Here is a 25,627-nt window from a genome sequence, read left to right as displayed (position 1 = left end):
ACTATCAAACTTCTTGTACCACTGTCTAGGAGCTTGTTTTAAACCATACAAGCTCTTCTTAAACCTGCATACCAGGTTTTTCTTGTTTGTCTCTATGAAGCCTTCTGGCTGCCTCATATAGATTTCTTCCTCTAAATCACCATGAAGGAAAGCTGTCTTTACATCTAACTGCTCAAGATGTAAATTTTCTGCAGCTACAATTTTCAACACCAGTCTGATTGTAGACAGTTTCACGACTGGAGAGAAAAATTTCATTGTAGTCAATACCTTCTTTTTGTTGAAAACCTTTGACTACCAATCTTGCTTTGTAGCGTTTGCTCCCATCGTGCTCTTCTTTGATCCTGTAAATCCACTTGTTGTGGAGCGCTTTCTTGCCTGGTGGTAATTCAGTTAATTCCCACGTCTGATTTAACATAAGCGAGTCCATCTCATCTTTCATGGAAGACTCCCACTTGACTGAATCATCCACCTGCATCGCTTCATCATAACACTCTGGTTCACCATTGTCAGTCAACAACAAGTAGTGCAAAGAAGGCGAATACCGTTGGGTTGGTTTAGGAATTCTGGAGGAGCGTCTCAGTTCTGGTGTGCATGGTTCTTCCTCTTGAACTGCTTCAGAACTTATCTGAACATCATTTCCAGAAATCTCCTCGAACTCAGCAAATTCCTTTGTTTCAGCTTCAGTAATACTTGATTCTGCGGTTGACCTGTCTTTGTACATCACATTTTCATTGAAAATGATGTCTCTGCTTCTGATGATCTTTCGATTTTTGTAGTCCCAAAACTGGTAACCGAACTCATCACCACCGTAACCAACAAAGACACATTTGTTGTACTTAGCATCAAGTTTACTTCTTTCAACAGAGTTTATGTGTACATAAGAAATACAACCAAACACTCTTAAGTGTGAAAGGTTTATTTCTTTCTTGCTCCAAGCTTCCTCTGGTATTCCACCATCCAAAGGAACTGAGGGCCCACAGTTGATCAGGTAAGATGCAGTGTTGATAGCTTCAACCCATAGAAATTTGGGCAATCCGACATGTATCCTCATGCTTCTGGCACGTTCATTCAGAGTTCTGTTCATGCGCTCTGCTACGCCATTCTACTGCGGTGTTATGGGAACTGTTGTCTCCATCTTGATCCCAATATTTACGCAAAAATCTCTGAATCTACTGTCTCTGTACTCTCCTCCATTGTCAGACCTCAACCGCTTGACTTTCAAACCAGTCTCATTTTCCACCATGACCTTCCATTTTCTGAAGGTATCAAAGACTTCTGATTTCTTCTTCAGAAAATAAACCCACACCTTCCTTGTTGAATCATCGATGAAGGTGACATAATATAGTGAACCTACAAGAGATGGAACTGGGAATGTTCCCCATATATCAGTATGAACCGATTCTAACCTTTCTATGACCTTCCATTTTCTGAAGGTATCAAAGACTTCTGATTTCTTCTCAGAAAATAAACCCACACCTCCTTGTTGAATCATCGATGAAGGTGACATAATATAGTGAACCTACAAGAGATGGAACTGGGAATGTTCCCCATATATCAGTATGAACCGATTCTAACCTTTCTGCCTTGGGTGTCTTGCCAATCTTTGCAAAACTGACTTTCTTTTGTTTGCCAAAGATGTAATCCTCGCATAGTCCGACATCTACATTCTTTAGATCCGACAGCTTCCCTTTTGACAAAAGTGTCTTCATCCCTTTCTCGCTTATATGGCCAAGCCTTTGGTGCCATAGGTTTGATTTTCCATCAGCATCTGCTACTGTAATGATATTCTCTAAATTTGAGGTTACATAGAGAGTACCAGTCTTCTTACCACGACCATGACGAGTGCTCCTTTGGTAATCTTCCATTCACATCCTGAAAAGGTTTACTATATCCTTCTCCATCAAGTTTCCAACAGAAATCAGATTTCTTTTGAGGCCAGGAATATGTCCACTCTGTCAGCTTCCAGGTGGTCTGGTTTGGCAGCTTTAGTCGGATGTCTCCTTTTCAGACGATCTTCAAGGTTCATCATCAGCTAGATGAACCTTCCCAAATCACCATGACATAGTTTCCATGATTTCTCGCGCATGGGGTGGAGTGAAAGATGCCACTGAATCCAAAATCCATGATTTAATTGGACTGTTGACGCTTAAATCATGGCATCACCTGTCTCCTCGTCATGTTGGCAGATTCTGTGCGCCGGTATTTTTCTTTGGTGCTCGACAATCTTTTGAAGTGACCCTTCTTGTCGCAATTATAACAGGTAAAATCTTTATTTCATGTTCTTGATTTTCCCCTTCTGGATTTCGATCTGCCACGATTTGAATTTCTTTCTAAAGTTCTCCCTCTGGACTCCGTGTGCAAGGCTGAGGAGGTTGATGCTTCAATCTTCCGTCGAATTTCTTCGCTCAGTACCAGATCCCGAACATCGTCGAATTTTAATTTTTTGTTTCCCGATGAACTGCTAACTGCTGTAACAGTAGCATTCCAACTGTCTGGTAGAGATGATAAGAGAATTAAAGCTCGAACTTCATCATCGAATTCAATTTCCACTGAACTCAATTGGGTTGTGATTGTGTTGAGTTCATTTAGGTGTTGTGCCACCGATGCCCCTTCTGTCATCCGCAAATTGAATAATCGCCTCATCAAATTAACTTTGTTTGAGGCCGATGGCTTCTCATACATATTGGAGAGAGCCGCCATAAGACCCGCCATAAGACCCGCCGTGGTCTTTTCCTTTGCTATGTTGAAAGCAACATTGCGGGATAACGTCAGTCGGATAACTCCGAGGGCTTGTCTGTCGAGAAGAGCCCAGTCTTCATTCTTCATGCCCTCTGGTTGTTTTTCGGAGAGGGGTTGATATAGATTTTTCTAGTATAAAAAATCTTCAATTTGCATATTCCAAAATCCAAAGTCCGCACCATCGAACTTTTCAATTTTCACATTCCCTTCGTCTGCAGCCATCGCTCCCACTCGAATCTGGCTTCGTTTGGATTGTTTCTGACAATTTCTGCGAACCGCCGTGTATTAGAACACCTCCGTCGACAAACTCGTATCACCGACCAAATTTCACTATTCACAAAATTCACTATTCATGTGAATAGTAACCTCGCAAAAAATTGACAGAATTCACAACCAAAAGCTCTGATGCCAGTTGTTAGGAAATAAACCGAGTACGAATAATTTCCTTATAACCAGATTAGTGCGAATGCGAAATAAAAGCGGAAAAATAATACCCGAAATTGATAACGGAGTTCAGCCAATTTTGCTTACGTCTCCGGACTGCTGCAGATCTTTTACTAAGAGAGAAAATTTACAGGTGTTTACAAAACACTCACTACTCACAAGAAACTCTCTAGTATTGGGAGAAATAAATGATTTGGGATGATTTTGAAGTTAAATGGGCTAGGGTATTTATAGTTGAAACTTAGGACTAATCTTGTAAATACCCTAAAGTGTGCAGTGGCTAAATGTGTGATTTAACCATTTTAATTTTCAGCAATTGCTGCCCACTTGCACCGAAAGATCATTCTTCCAGCTTTCCACCGAAAAATGCTTAATATTCAACAATTGTTGGCGCCTACCAAATTGACTTTAACACATGAGAATACAAGGTTGGTCTATATAAACCAACCATTAACCTCTTTTGTAGCTCAGTGAAATAAACAAAGCATTCCTTTTTTATTATTTTCTGTGTATGCTGAAATTCTAATATGGTATCAGTCATTGGTCTTCTTGGTGGTTGCTACTTTCGTTGTGCTTAGTACAAAGTATGCACCACGGTGCTTCTTCTAGTGCCATGGTTGATTCCGACGGTTCTACAATGGTACCTCCCAAGATGTTTACCAACAAGAAAGTTAATGTTGTTTTGGTTGAAGGCAACTTCTTGTTATGGAAGCAGCGTGTTCTACTTGTCGTTAGGAGTCATCGGCTAGAAAAGATGCTTTATGGCTCGGTTCAACCACTGCCCTCGACAATTACTCTTGACAATGGCAATGTAGTCGACAATGAGGAATATGAAGTATTTGAAGCTCAGGATAGTGCCCTAGCCTCGTGGTATGTGGCGGACCCAGAAATTTATAAATAGGGTCCAAAATTTTAATTTTATTTTCTTAAAAATAATAGGGGTGCAAATAAAATTTCCTATTTTTTTAATATATTATACTAAATTTCACTTTTTTTTTCCTAAATAATGGGGATGTACTTGATCCCTAGGGAGCTTAGTGAATCCGCCCCTGCTCGTGGTTGCTATCGACAATCAGACTGTCGTTACTTCCTCAACTGGTTAGGGCAGAGACGGCAGCCGACGTTTGGAAATCGGTAGCTATTTTTTTGTCAGTAAATCTACTACGACCATAATGAACCTTCATTATCTTCTTAAAGCCGTGAAGAAAGGAGATCTGAGCATGAGGGCATATATCTCCCAAGTCAAGGAAATATGCGATGCCTTAGCTGCGTGCGGGAGCTCCATTTCCGAGTGTGAACAGATCGTTGCCATTTTGAATAACCTACTTATTGAGTATCGACCCTTTGTAGTTGTTATCACTGCTAGTCACGAATCGTTTACCCTTGATGGTGTTGTTTCAGTACTATTGGATGCTGAAACATAACAACAATGCTTTGATCGATTTGATGAGCTTCATATGAGTGCTAGTTTGGCTCAAATTAAGGATAATGGCTTTGTGAACTCTGCAAATGCATCAAAGGTAGCTCACTCCAAAATGCCTCGCTCGCAATCTTTACGAGGAGGTCGTGGTAGGAGTCGTAACCTATTTTAGTGTCAGCTTTACGACAAAAATGGTCATCTCGTGGATCGATGTTGGTATCGATTTAACAAATCGTTCCCTACCGTGACTTCACCTAGTGGCCATGTGCAACCTTGACAGAATATGCCTACTGCAAATGTGTCTCCTTATAATGCTCCTTTAGCAAATCCTGCTTGCTTCTACACTAATCATGCTCAACTGAGGTCTGCTGGTGGTACTGGAAATCAAACTCCATGATTTGTTGATACATGTGCAACCTCGACAGAATATGCTCAATACCCGTCAACTGATGAGAGACAATCGACGAACCATGTGTGTCTGATTGATGTAGATAGAGGATGTGGTTAAAGTCTAAGGTGGTCATCGGAGCAAGAAGAAACGAAGGACATGAAAGGGGGGAAAACTAACTGAAAGAGGCAGTGAAAGCTTTAGCAGGCCAAAAAAGGAAAAACGGCCCAATGGATTGGGTATAGCGATAATACCATGTAAAGTTTAACAGCTAAGTAACAGAATGTTAGAATGTTAACAGCTAACTAACATTTTTAATACTCAACATTTTGAGTAAGTACAAGACAATATCTGTTTAAAGATAATTTTCAACCATTTAATATTAAACACTTATACCTCTAATATTTCTGTGCTTAAACCTGAGATCTTAAGAAATAACAACAATGCATTAACCACTTAGGTCACTCGGTTGGTGCTAAATAAAAATACATGTATACAATAGTAGTAAATGTATTCCAACTGTTTTTCAGCTTGTATTATGGTATTTTGAAAATGAAAAAGAATATATAATATTAGAAATTACTTTTTTTATTTACAATAATGATAATAAGAGCAAAGTAATTTCTGTATATTTATACACATACGCTAACAAACGAGCAGAAAACGTTAGAATGAGCAGTCGTTTCAATCCCCAGATGTCGACGGTTATTACTGGCCTTTAGGATCACGGCAGTCGAAGGGACGTTAATTCAACCCTTCCCCTGTTATCCAAAGTCAAAACAAACACCCCCCTTGCCTTCAAATGTTACTTTTTTAGACTTCATTGGAATTTAAACATTTTTTTATAATCACAATTATTTTATTTTATTCTATTTAATGTTTTCAAAATCGGACCAAACATTAAATCGGTGAAGGTACTGGCTCACTGGTTTATTGGTTCAATCGAGTTCAACCGCGGTTGAACCGGATTTTATATAAAATAATATATATTTTTTAATTTTACATAATATTCAAAGCAATATTAATATATATGTAACACTTTTTTTTAAGTTTACAATATTAAAAGGTATAAAAATATCACAAGTCATAACATGTATAAATAAAAAACCATAAAATCAAGTGAAACAAAATGATTCAAATCAACTACAACATAATATTTAAGGTAAAACATATTAAATAATAAATATAATTATATAACTATAATCAAAAAAATAAAATTGGGGTTTAAAAAAATCATAACAAATGATGTCATTTGGTTTAATTGTTTAAAAAAAACAATCCCACATGGCTAAGAAATATAGAAGAGCATCCCAACTTACTTCTATAAATAATAGAGGTAATTTAACATTCAAAATCATAGAGCCTTTTGGTGAGCACAAAGCGAACTCTTCTTTTGCTTCAATTGAGCTCAAATTTTAGGCTTCATTTTTTTTGAGTTCGAGCCGTTTCGATTTCAAGTTTTAATATTATATTTCAAGTTAATAATTTTTAGCTCGTGAGTTTTTGAGTCGAGTTGAGCTTACTTTTAAAGTTTTCGAGTTCGAGTCGAGCTCAGCAATACTCGAATTTGACTCGGCTCGTTGAACAAACGACGTCGTTTGGTTTAATTTTTTTTAAAGAAAAAAAAGTGAACCGGTGGTTCAAACCGGTTTTGCCGGTTTTCAGTCGGTTCACCCCGATTTTTCCGATTTTCAGCCGATTCTTCCAGTTCTTTATCGGTTCTGTGCTAATCCGTTTTGGGAGTTAACCGGACCGGATAGACCACCGGGTCACGGTTCAACCGGTCGAACCAGCCGGTCCGGTCCAATTTTAATAACATTGGTTTTTTCACATCTACGAAGCTGTGCATATCAGTCCACATGTTAACACCCTTTAGACTTCTTCGAAAGCTTTATCTTGCGACAGTATTAATATATTGTTAAAAATATATTATTAATTTTATTATTTTTTAATAAAATTGATAAAAAATTATTTAAAAAATTATTATTTTTATTTAAAATATTAATATTTTTTAATATTTTTAATAAAATATTTAATAATAATAAAATCGATAAAAAAATATTTTAAATAACATTTTATTATTTATATTAATAAAACCGATAAAATATCTAATAATAACAAAAATAATAAAAAAATAATTATTTTTAATAATTTTTTATTAATTTTATTAAAAAATAATAACAAAATTAATAAAATCTTTCCTTTACTAGATATTAATGCTGTGGCACCCGAGAGTTTCTCTCCCTCCCTTCTCCATTAATGGCGCTTTCCATTTTTGTTCTGCTTTCTCGCAATACGACGCCGCTTTCATATTCTCTTCCAGCAGCCACCTGAGAAAAGAAAAGCCCAACCCTTTTTTTTGTTTCTCTTCCGTTTGAAGATGGGCCGCCGCTCTTGCAATGCAGAGTCAGCCATTGCCGTTTGTGATCCCTACAACTGGGATTATTATCGTAGAAAAAATCCTACAAAAAGGAACCCAGAAACACCACCAACAACGTTGAAATCAGGCGGTTTCATTACACCGATCTCCTTTCCGCCACCGACGACTTCTCTTCCGACAACTTCCTCGGCAGAGGCAGTCACGGTTCCGTCTACAGAGCTTTCCTAGACAACGGAAAGTTAATCGCTGCCGTTAAAAGAACGAAAGCTAACTGTAACAGTCCGGCGGACAACGAGATTGAGATTCTCTCACGGGTTTATCATCCCCATCTCGTTAATCTCATTGGTTACACTTCCGATACCTTTTGCAGGAATAAACTAATCGTCGTCGAATATATGCCCAACGGTTCTTTATTTGATCTTTTACACTCCTCCTCCGTTAGACCGCCGGGTTGGTCCAGGCGTGTTCGGTTCGCTTTGCAGGTTGCGAAAGCGGTTCAGGCTTTACACTCGGCTAATCCGCCGGTGATCCACAGGGATATCAAATCGTCGAATGTTTTGATTGATCGAAACTGGAACGCGCGATTGGGTGATTTCGGGCTTGCATTGAGGGGACACGTGGAGGATGTACGGGTTAAGTGCACGCCACCGGCGGGGACGTTAGGGTATCTCGACCCGGGTTATTTGGCATCGAGTGACGTCAGCACTAAGAGTGACGTGTTCAGTTACGGCATTTTGCTGTTGGAGATAATTAGCGGGAGATATGCCATTGACTTGAATTATAGCCCGCCGTCGATTGTTGACTGGGCCGTCCCTCTGATCAAGGGAGGAGATTTCGCTGCGATTTGCGACGGCCGTATAGGGCAGCCGGGGGATAAGGAGCTGATGAGAAGTTTGGCGGTATTGGCGGCTAGGTGCGTCAGGTCTACGACGGAGAAACGCCCCGGGATGACGGAGGTGGTTGAATGTTTGAAGCAGGTGAGGAAGAGAAATCACGTGGGTCCTGTTTGGAGTAACTAAAGGCAGCGCGTGGATAAACAGTTGGTGAAGAACCAAGTGTTTGAAGGTAGCGAGGAGGCGGCAAGGAGTTCGAGGTGCGGAAGTAAGAGAAATAGCCGAAAAGTATCCAGTGTGGATCACAACAGCGAAGCGATTGACGATCGTACGGTGGGATATAGATCGAGATCGATGGGTACGTTCGCGGAGGTGGCGATGATGATGAAGAAGAAGAAGGGAGCAACCGATGTTGTGGATGAAGACGACGTCGTAAGGTTGAGAAAAACTACAGGAGTGAAGGTGAAGCTGAGCAAGTCGAGGTCCATGGGAGTTGTACAAACTCCGAGACTAACGAATGAGAAGAACAGAAAGTACGTAGTGGAAATGGGGAAACGGAGGATCTCCAATGAATCCGACGTCTGGAAGTTGGTAATGAGTTTGGATATTGATGAAAGCAAGATGGCAGAAAAGCCCTTGGTTGGTTCTGGTTGATAGATTTTGACTAGCAGAAGACAGTAAACAGTAGTAACTGCACAAGGCCATGTTTTATCTCTAAATTGTTGTTGCTGAAGGAATCCATCAACTTACAACATCATATCTCCCGCTTCAAGATTTCAAATCATTTGTTTTACGTTTCTCAAATTTCTACTTTATAATTATTCCTTTCCCTTGAATCCTCTTTGTGACTCAAATGGCCGATTCTTCTGTTTCTATTCAGAAGTCGTAATTCTGCTGGCACTAAGTTTTATCACCAATTACGTATGCTAAAAGACTTGCTCCAACTGTGATAAGAAGGGAATGTAGGGATGGTAAAAAAGTCTGAACCAGACGGGAAAAATCGAAAATCGAATTAAATATAGACGGGGAAAAACCGTTTATGTTAAACGGGGACGGGATGGGGAAAAACCGTTTATGTTAAACGGAGACGGGGACGGGATGGGTTTAATAATCCCCGGCCCGATATCCGGCCCGATAAATATTAAAAATAATTATTATATATATATATAATATTAATAAATTTAATTTAAATTAATATATATATATATATATATATATATATAATATTTATATATTTAATTTAAATATATATATACCCGACCCTATACCCGGCCCTATACCCGTTTAATAACCGTTTATGCTAAACGGGGATACCCGTTTTCTCGTGATTTTTCCCGATTACTCGATGGGGATCCCCGTTTAAATCCCTATGATTTTTTAAACGGGGACATGTACGGATTTTTTTAAACGGGACGGGGACGGGGACCAATACCCGGCCGTTGCCATCCTAAGGGAATGACTGATGATAGATGGGTGGGAAATCCCCAACAGTGATGATGCCGTATGCAGTCGATAAAATTGATATATTGAGATAAAAATTTGAGGTTTTTAAAATAAAATTATAATAATTTTAATTTGACAAAAAAACTTTAAATACCTAAAATGAATAATAAATATAATTTGGGTATTTATATTTTAATTAGACTTCTGTTATAATTTCGGGGGTTTCAGTTTTATTAGAAATTGTGAAGCAGGGTAAAAACAGAAAGGAACCCAGTTCAAGTGGTTCAAAAGCAGCCATCATAAGCAACAGAATCTTATGATCAGTTTCTTGTCACTACTACTGGGGATGATGCGTATATAATGCAACGATTGTGATCGATGATCATGCATGCACGGCTGACTGATTTCAATCAAAATAGTCCTTTCCTCAGAAACTGTTATTAATGTTTTCTTCTTCTTTTTCTTTCTTTATTAATGATTTCAATGGTTGAACTCTGGACATTTATGTTTACACCCATCTCAACATAAGCGCGCATCTTAGACGCTAATCCTTAAAATTAATATAAAATTTCTAAGTAGACATGGCATGACTAGGCTAAGGCTTAGCGGGACACATTCAAAGATTCTAATCCCTTCTTGTCTCCATATTATATATGTGCATCTTAGTTTTATACACATCGTATCAATCCCTTTGTTGCATCTTCTTATACATAAATAAATCATGCATTTGCAATTAGAAATTAATTAAACAAAATTATAATTATTTATTTGATAGAAAAAATAATCATTAAATGTAATACATAAATAATGTTATCAAAATAATAAATGGATTATAAATTTGTTATATCTCCATCAAAGGTTATCTACGTATCACCTATATACCTTTTACAGTTAAGGTCTTAAAAGAACATCTCCCAAGAAAGAACTTTTTTAACCTTATACCTCGAGAGACAATAACATTTAGACAGAACCTTTAAGAAATTATTGTGACTTACTACAGTCAAACTGTCTGATTATATCTACTTAGCCTACATGTCATCATAATAATTATATATGTCTGACACCCACACTAAGGGTCACTATAAAACCTCTTCAATAAAGTTGAAAGAATGAATGAAACCACCTAACCCTCATTTCTCTATTTTCTACCTCCTAATGGAGACAATATTTTGACACCGACTAAGTCTCTTCGCCCAAATTAGAAGGGGCAGTTTGTCTATAGCAACCACAACTATTTTGTTTTCTTAAAAAATGGTGTAATGTGCGTGAAACACCTCTTATCAAATAAGAATCAGTCGAAATGAATCTTTAAAGGTGAAATAACTAACACCATCCCTTACTCTTCTCCTAAATTCTTCCACTACATACATGGTTGTTTTTGTTGACACCGACAAATTCGAACTGCAGAACTTGCATGCAAGGGCGAAGAGCCCTCGGAAAACAACAAGAACGACATGGCACGACTTACTTATCCATATCATTTTTTCTACAAGTGTTTGAGGACCGACATAATATCATAAATCTTGAAGTTTGTTGAGGTCATCTACCAAGAAGTCTTAAAATTGTCTGAAATATAATTAAATATATGTATTGATGTAGATAACTTACGATATTTTTTAATTATATTTAAATACAAAATTTAATAAATTTTGATTAATTTAATAAAAATAATTTATGTAACTGTTGATTATATTAATGTATAGTAATGTAATGATATTTAATACGTTTACATGTATGATATAAAAATGTATGACATGTGTGATGATGGTTATATATATATAATTAAAAGTACATTGATTTCGTTAATTCAACTATATGAATATGATTTGTTTATTTTTGTGTTTACATGTTACATGTATAAAAAATATATATTATGTTACATGTTTACATGTTACATGTTTTAATAATCATGATTGTGATTTACTAGACTTAGTCAAAACGCATAGGCCGAGTCTAGGGGTTACAGGCACCATCGGTATTTACCTTAAACCACGTCTGACCATTATTCCTTCTATTTAATTATAGTATCTGAAGTTAAATAAATAAATAAAAAAGCTTGAAATAGAGTTTTTCATTCTTTTTATCAACATCTAAACTTGAGTACAGAGAGTTCGGCCTCGATCCTTTGCTCCTATAAATCTCCAATTTTTTTTCCTTTATTTTAGTTATTTATCAAATGAGTTACATCACAAATTCTTTAGACCATGTTGAACGGAAGTCTAACAACTCTAACCCACCTGATCACCAAACCCTTGATGAATTCAGTGACTATGAGGCAATTTCCCCCGTCTAAGTAAATGATTCAGAGTATACTTTGAAATCATCTATCATCCTACATTACAACTGATATAGGAAATCGAGGGTCGTACTATACGGCTCAATTAAGCTAAACCTAAGAGTAAGAAAGCTGCAGCTCCACCGGAGAAACCCAAGCAGGAGCCGGCATTCAACTTGTTGGTGGCGAATCTTTCGTATGAAGCGAGCCAGCGAGGGCTAAGCATCTTAAAGAGTCGTTCAGTTCTGAGGGTATTAATGTTGTTTCTGCTGAAGTTATATTTCATGATAATCCAAGAAAGTCATCTGGCTATGGCTTTGTCTCTTTCAAATCCAAGAAAGAAGCTGATGCAGCATTGTCTGATTCCCAAGGCAAGGTATATAGTTCCTTATTTCTAGATTATTTGTCTGATTTATCCGAATTCGGTGCGACCATGTTTGATGGGTTTTTTTTATTCATGAAACTGATGATTTGTGATTGTGCAAAATTTTATGAGCAACAATCAACATATCATATCGAAAATTTATCAAAGACATTTAACGTACAATATTCATTATTTTATCCACAACACTTAATATAACGTGTTCAAGTAGTGTTGAAAAAAACAAGTATCTATAGAATTCAAGTATAATTTGATGGCAGTAACAGTTGATGTCTGACTATGTTAGGTATTCCAATTTATTAAATAATATTTAAATTATACAAAACTAAATATACAAATATCTCTTTTTTACATAAAAAAAAAGTTAATACAAAGTACTATCTTCTTAGCATTTCCTCTCCTCTTGGATCAGCCCTTAGCAGTGGAATGAGATCCTCCAGAGGTTCCATTAGAATGATGAGGCTCATTTGTTTGTTTCTCAGCCATGTTAATCAAACCCTTTACTAAATGTGATGAATAGGAATAGATCCGGGTCGGGTTTGGATTGGATTTAAGTCAACCTAATCCGACTTGACCTGAACCGTAAAATTTAGCCTTGCTTATATAGCATTTACCGAATGAGGATGAATAATTTCAATAATTCAGCTGATATTAAATGAGTTGCTAACCATTGTGCGTATTTTTGGGTATGCGTTTGGTTCACGGAATGTAAGATTACCAGTGGGAATAAAAGATTACCAGATAATAGGATTACTGGGAATGTTGTATTTCGTGTTTGGTTGGTTTAGCAGGAATGTAAGATTATCGTGTTTGGTTAAATAAATAAAAGATTATTGGAATGTATATTTGACCAAATTGTCCTTATTATATATATTTTTTTTAACAAGTTGAAAAATATTTATATATTTTCTTTAAAAAATTATATAATTTTTATTTACAAAATTGAAAATATAAAAATGTTTAATGAAAGGGTAAAATTTTATTTTAACCCCTGAACTTCATATAAAATTTTAATTATAGATTTTTTTTATAAATCTAAAATAGTTTAAGGATAAATTTGTAATTTAACCTTCGTAGAATTTTTATTATTCAATGACAGAATAAGGATAATTTTGAAAGAAAAAAAAATTAAGGGTATTTTAGTCCAAAACGTCGGTAATCCAACAATACCTAAGGAAAGAGAGGTAATGACATTCCCGGTAATATACCTAAAAAATCTACTATTAATAATGTAAGATTACTGGAAATAACATTTCCATCCAACCAAACGGGAGAATGTAGATTCCATTCCCATGTGAATATCACATTCCCCCAACCAAACACACCAAAGTCAATGTAATTTACCATATTTGGGTAAATTGATGATGGACTGTTAACGAGGTGAGGTTCTAGCCATCCAGCAGTTACTCCATTAACAATGTAGTGTTTGTTGTTAGGGCGTACAAGGTGGGTAAACTTATAAAAAATTGAGGATAGATTTATGAAATTTTAGAAGATAAGAGTAAAAAATGTAAATAAAATATTTAAATTATATAAAATTAATTTTTTTTTTAAAAGGACCACTGTTCCTATTAACTCTCTTCAGTTTATTCATACGTGTAGTACTTAACAAAGAGGGAAGAACAATATATTTGCGATTCTTTTAGAGAAATATGCGTTCGTATGTGAACTGGGGGATACCGTTTCATGTTTTTCAGTACCAGCCGTCAAGCGATAGTTATGACTCGACTATTGTATTATAATATGAAAAAATATGTACATATATTATATGATTAGAAAAATATGTTTAAATTAAAATTATCTCGTATTATAATATTATTTAAAATAAAAATAAAAATTGAATAATAAAATATGATTAATTCACTCGATAAACTTAATTATTTTTATTCAATGCGACCTAACTGGATTGAATATTCATCCCTAATTTGTATTTAATTATAATTAGATTTATACAAGTATATTAAAATATTATTTTGAAATATTTAAATATATTTTAATACTAGATTTATTATAATTAGATTTAAAAAAATATTTTTTATTAATTTAAGATAAATACAAGATAATATATATTTAAATTTATAAAAAAATATCTTTTAATATTAATAATATTTATTATTTTAATCTTTGAAGCTTCAAAATGGCAGAAGACGGGTGTGTAGTAGTGGGCTTTGGACAAAACGAATGACAGTCCGTTTCCACTTATGGGCTTTGAGCAAAATAATATTGAGTTGAGTTGACTCATCGATTAACCCGCCACGTATACACCACAATGTAAAATAACCGTTGGAAATTACAATGGACCAATCGAAAAAACAAAAGCGAAGCCACCGCGGGGAGAACGTCTTGTTTTCATTACACCCTTAGTGTTTAATTGGAGGAATATAAGATTTTTATGAGAATGAAATTTATATTTTTTCGTTTGGTTGATTGGGATTGTCATTTTCGGTAATCTTATATTACTAATAGTGAATTTTTTAGAATATATTACCTGGAATATCATTAATTCCATTTCCTTAGATATTGTTGGATTACCAACGTTTTGAACTAAAATGCCCTTAATTTAAAAAAAATATATTCTTCTTCTGTCATTGAATAATAAAAATTCTACGAATGTTAACTTACATATTTATCCTTAAACTATTTTAGATTTACAAAAAAAATCTATAATTAAAATTTTATATGAAGTTTAGGGGTTAAAATAAAGTTTTATCTTTTCATTAAATCTTTTTATATTATCAATTTTGTAAAAAAAAATATATAAATTTTATGAATTTAAATTTTTTAAAGAAAATATATAAATATCTTCCAACTTGTTAAAAAAACAAATATATAATAAGGATAATTTGGTCAAATATACATTCCAATAATCTTTTATTCTTTTAACCAAACACGGTAATCTTACATTCCTGTTAAACCAACCAAACACAAAATACAACATTGCAGTAATCATATTCCTGGTAATCTTACATTCCGTGAACCAAACGCACCAGGGTATTCTCATCTGTCGCCAAAGCTCTAACCTCTCTTTTTTCTCGCTTTACCCGAGTTTTTATTATCTTCGCTGCGATTTATTTCTTCCTCTTACAAAATAGAATTCAACAATTACTGTATAAAAACAAATTTCAGAATGTAATATAAAAAGAATACAATAATTTATATGCCTCCCCTAATTACATTTGCACCGTACTCTATAAGTGACCTTGAAAGAACTCTCATTACTGATATCGGTAATTATACAGTATCAAATTTTTTTAATTTGAAAAAGTAAGTAGTAGAGTGAGTTTTAGAAAACCTTAGTAATACAAAATTATTGGGTGATGCTAAAAGGCAAGTAGATATATGGTAAAACATGATAAATCTTTCTTAGTGATCCATACATATACAAGTTCTAATGATGATTTGAGGTTTCATTTATTAATTCTCCATGTAATAGTCATGAAACCTACAGTATAAAAACTTACAGTTTAGAAGAAACATTCAGAGAGACAGATTCAAGAGATTTAGTTGGGGAATCTATAGTATTCCAACAAAACTAGAAAAAAGTGTACAAATAGTTTAAAAACAGTAGTAGTTTATGTCGTAAAATAGATTTTAAAATCACATTAATACTTTCCCATCGAACAACGATATGCAGTTCCACAAAACTGCATCCATAAGGACTTACTCTAGCCCCATTGGGTGTAAGAGCCAACCTAAGGGAGCACCGTGAGTCCATAAAGACTTATCCTAACCGAAGTGTAAGAGCCCACTTGAGGGATGCCTCGGGTCCATAAGGACTTACCCTATGCAAAAAGCAGAGGAGTCATCCTAAGGGAGTTCCCCAGGATTCATAAGGTCCTACCCTAGGCTCATTGGGCCTAAGAGTCTACTTAAAGGTCACCTTAAGTCCATAAAGAATTATCAGTTGATTAAAGGCTGAACTTGCAGAGACTTCATAAGAGATCTCATATAGTACCCCAATATAAATCAGATTAAACAGTAAAATAGTAATATCAGAATCATGAGCTAGATATATTTTGTATAAAAGAAATCAGAGATCATGTTTTTATTTCAGATAACATAATCATATTTTTAAATCAGAGAAAACATTTATATTCATAAAGAACACACTAAAGGATCCAATTATTTTCCGAAAGAATTTGATAATTATCAGAAAAAACAAAACAAAACTTACGTAAATTAATGTGATTCCAAAAACGAGATTTCTATTAAAAGGGTTTGATAGCTAATGAATCTAAGTATATATTTAGAAATTGATACTTTAAAATCATTTATGATTCAGATATATCATGAAGGTATTCATAAACTTTTACATCAGAATTCTTTATGATTCGGATATAACAAGAATGATTCTATTATTTAGGCTATTGGGAGCATTTTAACATTTTGATTTTTGAAGAAATTTAGACATTTTAACGACTATCAGGCTCCCAAGTCAAAACGAACTTAGCATATCTCAACGACGTAATACTAAGCAAGCGTTAAGACAAGGAAACTTCATAATGTCCCTTTCTTAATATCGATTACATTGTATAATTGAATAGACAAATTTCGCAAATTATCACTGAACGTACTTCGAGGAGATGAGCGCATATACATGTAATATTTATTTTATTTCAGTATTATAACAGTATCATAACTTTTTGACGTACAGAGTTCGTCTTTTATAACTTTAAGGGGGGTGATACAACATTTAGGTTTATCAATGTTTTTAGTATTTATCTAATGACATTCACTTATTCTAGGCCATAAGGTATTTTGGTCATTTTATTTGATCGAATCGTATGCATTAATTTCAGTAGTTTGTTCTTCGGGTGTTTGTTTCAGAAATCATAAATTCTAAGTCTTTTACCCTCTTGTGAGTTAGAAATTGATTACAACAATTTTTGTAAATATGTCAGAGATTTAATCAGAGAATCAATAAGTTTATCGGGTGGAATACACATTCTCATATTAATTTCACAAGTTTTATCAAAATATTTTCAACATTAATACTTTTAACAATAATCATAAGAATTTATGGATTTCGAGGTTAATTCCTTTATTGATTAATCGTTAATCTTAAAATTATTTCTTATTGATCTTCTAGTTTATTAGACTGTTCAATCGAGTTTTAACTAATTTACTACCAATCTTCATATTAAATATGAGTTTAAGAATAGTCTCCAGAATTTACGTGACCAATCATTTCAATCATGCAACAACCAATTACCAACATTTACCATAAAACATACATAGGATAGTAAAATATTATCTCGAATTTGAGTTAAATCGGTCGACCATTTAAACTCTATTCAATCTCTCATGAACTCCAATTCGACGTCCCTTTAGTTTTCAAAGGTACGAGGTGCAACCAGGCGATGAAGATGACGCTCGCTTGGGTTGAGGCGAGGCGATTTACAAGAGGCGCGAGGAGGCGCACACCGCCGAGCTTTAGGCTTCGGGCGCAGCACCTTTATGCTTTTCATATTTTTTTAACAAAATAGGAAAAAAACTAGATTAAATAGGAAGAATAAGATAGAAACTGAGAGCAAGAAAAGTAGAAGAAGAAGAAGAAGACCGGCAGAAAACTCGTGGTAGAAATCTATTTATTAGTTATTACACTTTTATCATTCCAACTCTAATCCTAACACATATAAAATTATTTATAAATGGGCTCAAATCGTAGCCCACTCTACTATTTATTTTATTATAACAAGCCTATAGCTTATATCACTGTTCACATGCTTTTATTGAAAAATTGTTTTTAATATAATATTTTTATATTCTTTTAATTAATTAATTAATATATAATTAATTTTAAAATAATAAAATATTAAATTTAATAAATACGAATAAATTTTATTAAATATAAATTGTTAATTATTATAATAATTTAAAGTTATATGAAAATTTTAGATTGATAAAAAATTAATTTATATCATTTAAAAATAATAAATAATAGTTTTAAATATTAAAATAATTATTATTCTTTCTAAGAAATTCAAGATTATGTAGTTATGTTTGTCCTATAAAATATTTGTGTATTGTCAAGTATTAGTTTAATTTATATTATATAGTACAAACAGGTACCTTACATATGAAAGGCGTTCTCCTGTGTCTAGGCTTTAGGGACTTTTTACGTCTCAGTGCTGCCCTTAAAAACCAAGGACGTCCCTCTAAAATTAATTATTATAAAAAGCTAATTATTATAAAAAAAAAAAAACATGACTTAAACATGACTTGGCTCTGATGGCTTAGTTCAACTCAGACCAGTCCATAACGTTTAAACCAGTTTCTAGAAACCGGTGCTTCTGGTGGACGGATGGCCATCAAACTTTTCAGAATTGAAGTTTGGAGGCTGGAGATTATCTTAACGGTGCTATTTCTCGACGGAGAATGATGGAGGTGAGGTTTCAAGAGCAATCGAAACTCACTCCCTTTCACGCGGGTCGACGATGACTCTGATGATGGCAACAATGGTACTAGTTGACTCAGGACAACCCCCATTGACGCCGGCGGTGTATAGCACAGGTGGCCGGTCAATGACAAATCAACGGAAAATAGTGGATGAACCTTGATTTTTGTAACGATCCATTTAAAGCTATTTTACGACGCTCGACGCTATTTTACGCATGGTGGAGGACGGGTTTAGGACGCAAGGAGGCGAGGTGGACAGCGGTAATGGCTATGTTGACCACGGGTTGACGAGGACAAGTAGAAAAATGGTTGAAGTTTGGGGAATAAGAAAACTTTCTCTGGAAACAATCTAGGGATACAATGGAGCAGAGAGTAGAAAACCTTATTTTATTATTGTCAATATTATCTGAACACTGTCATAGCTAAGCTGGTAAGGGCTTTGGTTAGACAGCTTTTAGGTCTCCCTTTATTCGCAAATTTCATTATTCTTTGACAGGAACTCTCATTTCCAAACAAAAATGGGTAAATTACATCCGATTCACTTTAAATTTTATATTGCAGTCCTCCACACTTCTCAAGAATTCATTTGGGTCCCCATGTTTCATTAATTTCCTTTCAATTCAAATTATAAACTTTCATACTCATCACATTAATCCCTTAAACTTCCATAATTCACAGAATAGCTTCCAAATTTTTGAAATTAATATTTTAATCCTAATTAAACCAAGAAAAAGTTTAGCCCAAAATCGGGGTGTGACACCCTTTCTAGTTTCAACTTAATAATTGTCTCTTTTAAGATATGAATTAAAATCCGTAAAGGTTGATTCTGTGAAAACAAGGGAGGCTTGTTTTTCAGATGCTTGATAGTGTACTGTACTGAGATCTGTTACTCTCAAGACATGATTTTTACTTGGGTATTTATTAGCAGTATAAATATCTTGCAAATTCTAAAGACCAGTTGCTATGAGAACTTATGTGCCTTCACATTTTTATCTCCGAACCTTTAACAGTAACCAGGTGATATGATAAAATTCTAAAAGTTTATTGGGCCTGTTGTCTTTATTTATTTTGAATATTCCATTTTAACTTTGTCTTCCCCTAACAATTATACAGAATAGAATTGGAGCGGATATCATAATGGCCCTTGATGATGTGGTGAAAACTACTATTACTGGTCCACGAATTGAAGAGGCCATGTATCGTACCCTTCGTTGGATAGACAGATGCATAGAAGGTAGTTATGCTAAGACTGATTATTTCTAGTTGTTCATGCATGGATAGATTGACCATTTGGCTGAGGATCATATTACTTGCCGATGATTTAAGTTTTAAATAAGCATTTTGCCTTGTCTGCCTGTCCTCTAGCTTGTTGGGATGGATTATCTTATATTGGGCATATGTGCATGGGCTTTTAAAGTTTTTCAAAAGTATACAGTGTGTGTGTTATAATCATACTAAGTAACGTAATGTTATTATTGAATGTTATCATTTGGATCTCTCAATTTTCCATCATTCTTTTAAAATAGCTCTCTGGTGTCCCTTTTAAGTCCCTGTTTTTTATTAGTAATGTTGTAATTCTCTTAGTGGTGGCATTCTGATCGAGTTAGTTCTTTTGTGCTGCCTTGATCTTATGGACAGCTCATAAAAGGCCACATGAGCAGAATTTGTTTGGTTTTTTTACAAGGTGGTTTTAGATCCAGTACTAAGGTGAATCTCTTATCTTCTTCTTGGTGTGTGTGTTACCTCCATTCAATTTACTCATGATACTTTGGATTTTTTGCCCTTTTGATACTTGTTTTTATCAGGGATATATGTGTTCGGGGATTGGTGGATCGTAATTTACCAGGGTATGTGAATTCTATATCAAGGAATAACTTGTGCTATGTTTCCTTTGAATATATTTTATAACAGATGATCAGATCTTGGTGTTTCATACTTTAGCAAGTTGCTCTAGAATTTTCCACATAACATTTCAAGATCTGAGTTTTCTAGGACTAAAAAATAAAAGGTTGAGTTGACTAAAGAATAATTGATTATTTAAGCTGATGAATGGTATCCTACTAATGTTATGTTTGCTATGAATGTACTTTTACAGAAGATCAGATCTTGATGTTTCATAATTAAGCTAGTTTCAATAGAATTTTCCACCATGCATTTTGATGTCTGAATCATTTTCTAGGGATAGAAAATAATTGGTTTAACTATTAGAAGAAAAATGATTGATTATTTAAGAAAATACAACTCCAATATCTAAATCTGTATGATTCCTAGCAATTTTTTATCTTGTGGGGGGGGGGGTGATACTATTAGAAGTAGGATAACCTAAGTTGGCTAAAGATTCAGTCAACAACAAGGTGAAGTAACTTAAGCTCACTTGTGCGACAGGTATGCAATTGGTGGTCTTGCAGGTGGTGAAGATAAAGATTCATTTTGGCGTGTTGTTGCTCAGTGTACTGCAGCACTTCCTGAAGATAAACCTCGATATGTCATGGTACAAATGAGTTTTGTCACTGTAATCTACATCCTTAGATTCTGACGCATTGCACCTTCTTTTCTCCATTTAGATTGCTGTAAATAATTATATTTATGCTTGCTTCATTTCAGGGTGTTGGGTATCCGCTGGATATTGTAGTCTGTAGTGCCTTGGGTGCTGACATGTATGACTGTGTTTATCCTACTCGAACTGCTCGTTTTGGGACTGCTCTTGTTCCGGAGGTGATTTATTTACAAAGTTTTTAAGAGTAAATGTTCTCAGTTTTGTCACTAGTTGCTATGAATCGTGTTTATGGCACTAGTCACTATTCTTTCTGTTTTCCTTCTAGTATGACTTGTCTTTTCTCATCGAATGCTTTACTATAACTTGTGCCTTGCGTGTTTTGTTTATCCTTTATCTACAGCCTACTCTATTTTTCTTGAATCATCTATGTCTTGCACTGATGTCAAAAACATTCTTAGACATGGGTTTGGGGATATGGTTCCTCAAGGATCCTCCAAATACATGAGAAAACATAGAATAAATTAATGAAGTATGTGTTAGACACAGATAATATACTACTGTCAAAAGTTTGGTCTCTTAAGTTCAGCTCCCTATGAATTGATATTTTTGTTATGCATTAGATACTGGACCTAAAGGATATTAAACACACATCCACACTCAGTTTTATTTAAAATATGAATTTACTATTCTGAAGTCATTCGAACAATTAATGCAGGGAGTGCTTAAACTCAAGCACAATGCGATGGCCGAGGATACTCGTTCTATCTATCCTACATGTGCTTGTATGGTATGCATTTCGTGACATATTTGCTTAAATATGTTAATATATGAATTTTGTTTTTGTTATATTAAACTCTTTCCCCAAGTATGCAAGAACTATACAAGGGCATACATTCTTTCTCTTGTAACAAAGGATGCTATGGGATCTCAGCTTTTATCATATCATAATTTATACTATATGATGCAGGTACAACCTTAAAGTTTCCATGCTGTATGCTTTGTTGCCTTCATTGTTTACTTTATTTTTAATGTTTGAGAGTAAATCTTTGCCAATTTCAGCTTACACATCCATAGTCAAGGGGAAGTTTCCCGAGTATGCTTCTTGCTTTGTGCAATTTTCATTTTTCTTTTATCTTTTCTTTTCATGCAGTATAAGCATATTTACTGTTCTTAATCTTTCTTTTTACAGGTTTGTATGCGACTTTCTGCAGAAAATGGTATTTTCATCTCTCTTTCTTCCTGCCTTCAATTTTTCGAAAATGCTAGTTTCCTGGTCGTACGTAACATCCTGCATCTTTTAATTTTGCGCTGTAGCCTACTTCAGTCTGTAATTCTTCCAAAACATTATCCTTGGATAGTGGTTGGCTCAAATTTTAAATTATCTCAAAGTTCTATGTTCTTCCTAAGCTTCAGTGATGAAATATTGCCGTCTTTGGTTCCAGTCCGAGTATGTTGGCATCTATTACGTTGCAGCATTACCCACTGTTAACCTCACATCAATTACCATCTCCCTAGCCTAAATTTCTCTACTTTATTACCCAGCATTAGCAACATGGATAATGATGATGGTTTTCGGTCATAAACTGATAAACACATATATTTGCCGACAAAAGTAGGAAGACTAGATTAATTTTTTATATGAATATTTAGGTTAAATTTTATGGTGGATCCTTGTACTATAGGCTTAAGAGCAAATTAGTCTTATAAATGTACTATGTCGCCCTCGAACCTTATGAAACTTTGCACTATCTTGTAGTTTCCTAAAGGAGATGTCCCTGAATGGGTCTGCAATGCCATGGAAGTTGCTGAAATTGACATCATGCTGCGCTCCTTTCCGTAACGATTAAATTATAGGAGATTGAATTTTGGTGCTACTTGTTTCGGCTTTTGAGGATGAGATCAAAGAAATCTATTAGATTTAACCCCCATTGAGCCGTAACCAAATAGAGCAGCATAAATTTTGTAGCTTATAGTATGCTGCTTCACCCCCATTGAACACACTTTCACCATTTTTTGTCATAAAATGTCGTAATTTTACACAAACAAAAAAGAACGTGTGGTTTTTTTCGTGTTTATTAAATGTATTAGTTTCGATCAACCGATCGATCGAGCAGAGATTCATATGTGGCTTAATTGAGTTGATGTTAAGAAGTGATTGCACGAGGATGTTGAAATTTCCATCAGTGTATTCAAGGTAATTGTTTAATGTTTTTGGTGATATTTTCTGCATTTTCTCGCTTGTTTAAGATTACTGTTTTTTAGCTTTGTTGGAATTACTTTTCAAGGCCAACTTATATGACCAAATCATTGTACCAATTGACCCAATTCAATTTTATCGATTCTAATAAAAAAATTTATTTTTAATTAATAACCAATTATCAAAATTAAGGTTCAGCTCAGCTCGAGCCATAGAACAGGATAGCATTTGACAGCCAAGCCTTGTGGTCCACAAGGATCATAAAATAGACATTATTCCTATTTCACTTCCCTTGTTGGATGTGGCAAAATGACAACCTTTTATATAACTAATGGAAAGCTCAAGCATTTTAGCTTGATTTGGCTGATATTCAAATCAGTTAAAATGGTTTTAATTTTGAAGCCTTTTACATAACAGCTGCTCCGAGTGAAGCATGCTTATTTCAAAAATCTGTGTGTATCTTAATCCTGTGTATTTAACTTTGATTAAGAAAATGGTTTTCTTTTTTCTCATCAAATTACTTGAAGCTGCTTAGCTGAGAGAATCAACAAGCATTAAAAGAAAAGAAGCCTTTTTGCGTACCAACATTTTTGCCATTCTTGTCAGCTTTCACATTCAGTGTTCACAATATATGCTGCTTCCTGTTTGTGGTTAATGGAGATGAAAAGCACCAAATTTGCTTGAAAGTTTGAACCCTCCTGCAACTGTAAGCAGTACGCTGAAAAACGGAAAAAATATCATCTTTTTTTATTAGCTTTTGGCTTAAATCATGAATCACCCCAATTCTTCAGGTTCCATGGATGCTTTCATCTCCATTTCTCCACCTGAAGGTACAGGACTTTTTATACCCCAATTTTTTTGGGATCAAACTTGCAATTTTCCCTTCTTTTCTGCAACAAAACAGTTTAAGTTCTTATGTTGACCATGTTAATAAGTTAAATCTGTTGAATTATACAGAGGAGAAGGACTCAAAGAAGGAGCAAGTTTACAGCAGGGAGTTCCAAGCAATGTTGGATGGTTTAGAGGAGGAAGACAGATTAGAAGAAGCTGGTCAAGCTGCCGAGAAGAAAAAGCGATTATCTATGGTTCAGGTTAAGGCATTGGAGAAGATTTTCGAGGAGGAAAGCAAGGTGGAGCATGAGAGGAAGGTTAAATTAGCTGAAGAATTAGGGCTGCAACCGAGACAAGTAGCTATCTGGTTCCAAAACCGACGTGCCCGTTGGAAGACTAAGCAGCTGGAGAAAGATTATGGTGTTCTTAAAGCAAATTATGACGCTCTTAAGTTTGGTTATAACAATCTTCGACAAGAGAATGATGTATTAACTGCAAAGGTATATTTAATATATATATATATAGTTCATTGCTGAAATCCTATTTGGTTTGCAGTAATTAATGTGTTTCTTGGATTCTGAAATTGCAGTTGAGAGATCTTAAAGCAAAGGTCAAAGAAGATTCTGATAAATTCTCAGAGAAGATCAAAGAGCATGATTTGTGTGAGAATGACGACGATGATCATGATTCAACTGGGATTGTTAAAGAAGAGAGTGATGTTAATGCTCAGTTATTGATGTCACCAACTTCTTCTTTTCAAGTAAATGGATCTTCTTCATCTTCAGATTCATCAAATCATCATCAATGGTTTCAACCATTCGATCCAAGAATGCTTGTGAAAGTGGAAGAACAATGCATGATTACTGCAGAAGAATGCTGCAATTTCTTCTCAGTGGACCAACCTCCATCTCTTCAATGGTACTTCACAGGGAAGTGAAAAGAATTAAAGTCTTTACAACCCCATCAAATAAAATAGCCTTGAAAGTTTTGTTAATCAAGTTATGTTCTTTTGGTCTGAAAGAGCATGGTCTCAAAATATGATCCTTCTCAATTACAAGTGCTTTACGATCAAAGTTCGAGGACGAATTACTGATATCAAGATTCGAAATCGAATTAGATTTATTTTGTAATGTAGAAACAAACTGTTAATGTTGAAATATCTTTATGAACATCAAAGCTATGAAAATTTGACAAGGGTAGCTTAGCTGGCATTGCTAAAATGCAAAATGGGACTGAGTGAAGGTGTTTTCCATTTAAGAAAGGCAAGCAAAAAAATAGAGAATGGAGAAGCTGTTTCGGTCCAAACTCCATCTTTTTTCTTCTCTTCCCTTTCACTTTTGTTTATCCCATTTCTGATAGGCTCCCATCAGCCCATGTGGTGGGTAGAAAGTAGACCCTC

At 34.7% G+C, this 25,627-nt stretch overlaps 1 protein-coding gene and 2 pseudogenes across 1 annotated transcript; all 3 read left to right on the top strand.

Moving 5' to 3' along the window:
• Positions 1-1,847: 1,847 nt before the first annotated feature.
• Positions 1,848-25,226, top strand: LOC120195191 (homeobox-leucine zipper protein ATHB-6-like). The gene is made up of 5 exons (XM_039197275.1): positions 1,848-1,853; positions 2,912-2,915; positions 24,165-24,227; positions 24,355-24,728; positions 24,818-25,226. Exons 3-5 carry the CDS (start codon positions 24,167-24,169, stop codon positions 25,163-25,165), a joined length of 783 nt encoding a protein of 260 aa, XP_039053206.1. The 5' UTR covers positions 1,848-1,853; positions 2,912-2,915; positions 24,165-24,166; the 3' UTR covers positions 25,166-25,226.
• Positions 7,372-8,858, top strand: LOC120195216 (annotated as a pseudogene).
• On the top strand, positions 18,919-23,040 carry LOC120195215 (annotated as a pseudogene).
• Positions 25,227-25,627: the final 401 nt, after the last annotated feature.

The sequence above is a fragment of the Hibiscus syriacus genome, unplaced genomic scaffold (genome assembly GCF_006381635.1).
Source record: "Hibiscus syriacus cultivar Baekdansim isolate YM2019G1 unplaced genomic scaffold, ASM638163v2 tig00117010_pilon, whole genome shotgun sequence".
Classification (NCBI taxonomy): Eukaryota; Viridiplantae; Streptophyta; class Magnoliopsida; order Malvales; family Malvaceae; genus Hibiscus; species Hibiscus syriacus.
This window is presented reverse-complemented; position numbering and strand designations above follow the sequence as displayed.

Excerpts from the sequence above, each read along its gene's own strand:
- LOC120195191 (XM_039197275.1), top strand. The coding sequence starts at position 24,167 with ATGAATCACCCCAATTCTTCAGGTTCCATGGATGCTTTCATCTCCATT. Across the intron at positions 24,228-24,354 it reads CTCCATTTCTCCACCTGAAG|AGGAGAAGGACTCAAAGAAG; the intron begins GTACAGGACTTT and ends TGAATTATACAG. Across the intron at positions 24,729-24,817 it reads ATGATGTATTAACTGCAAAG|TTGAGAGATCTTAAAGCAAA; the intron begins GTATATTTAATA and ends CTGAAATTGCAG.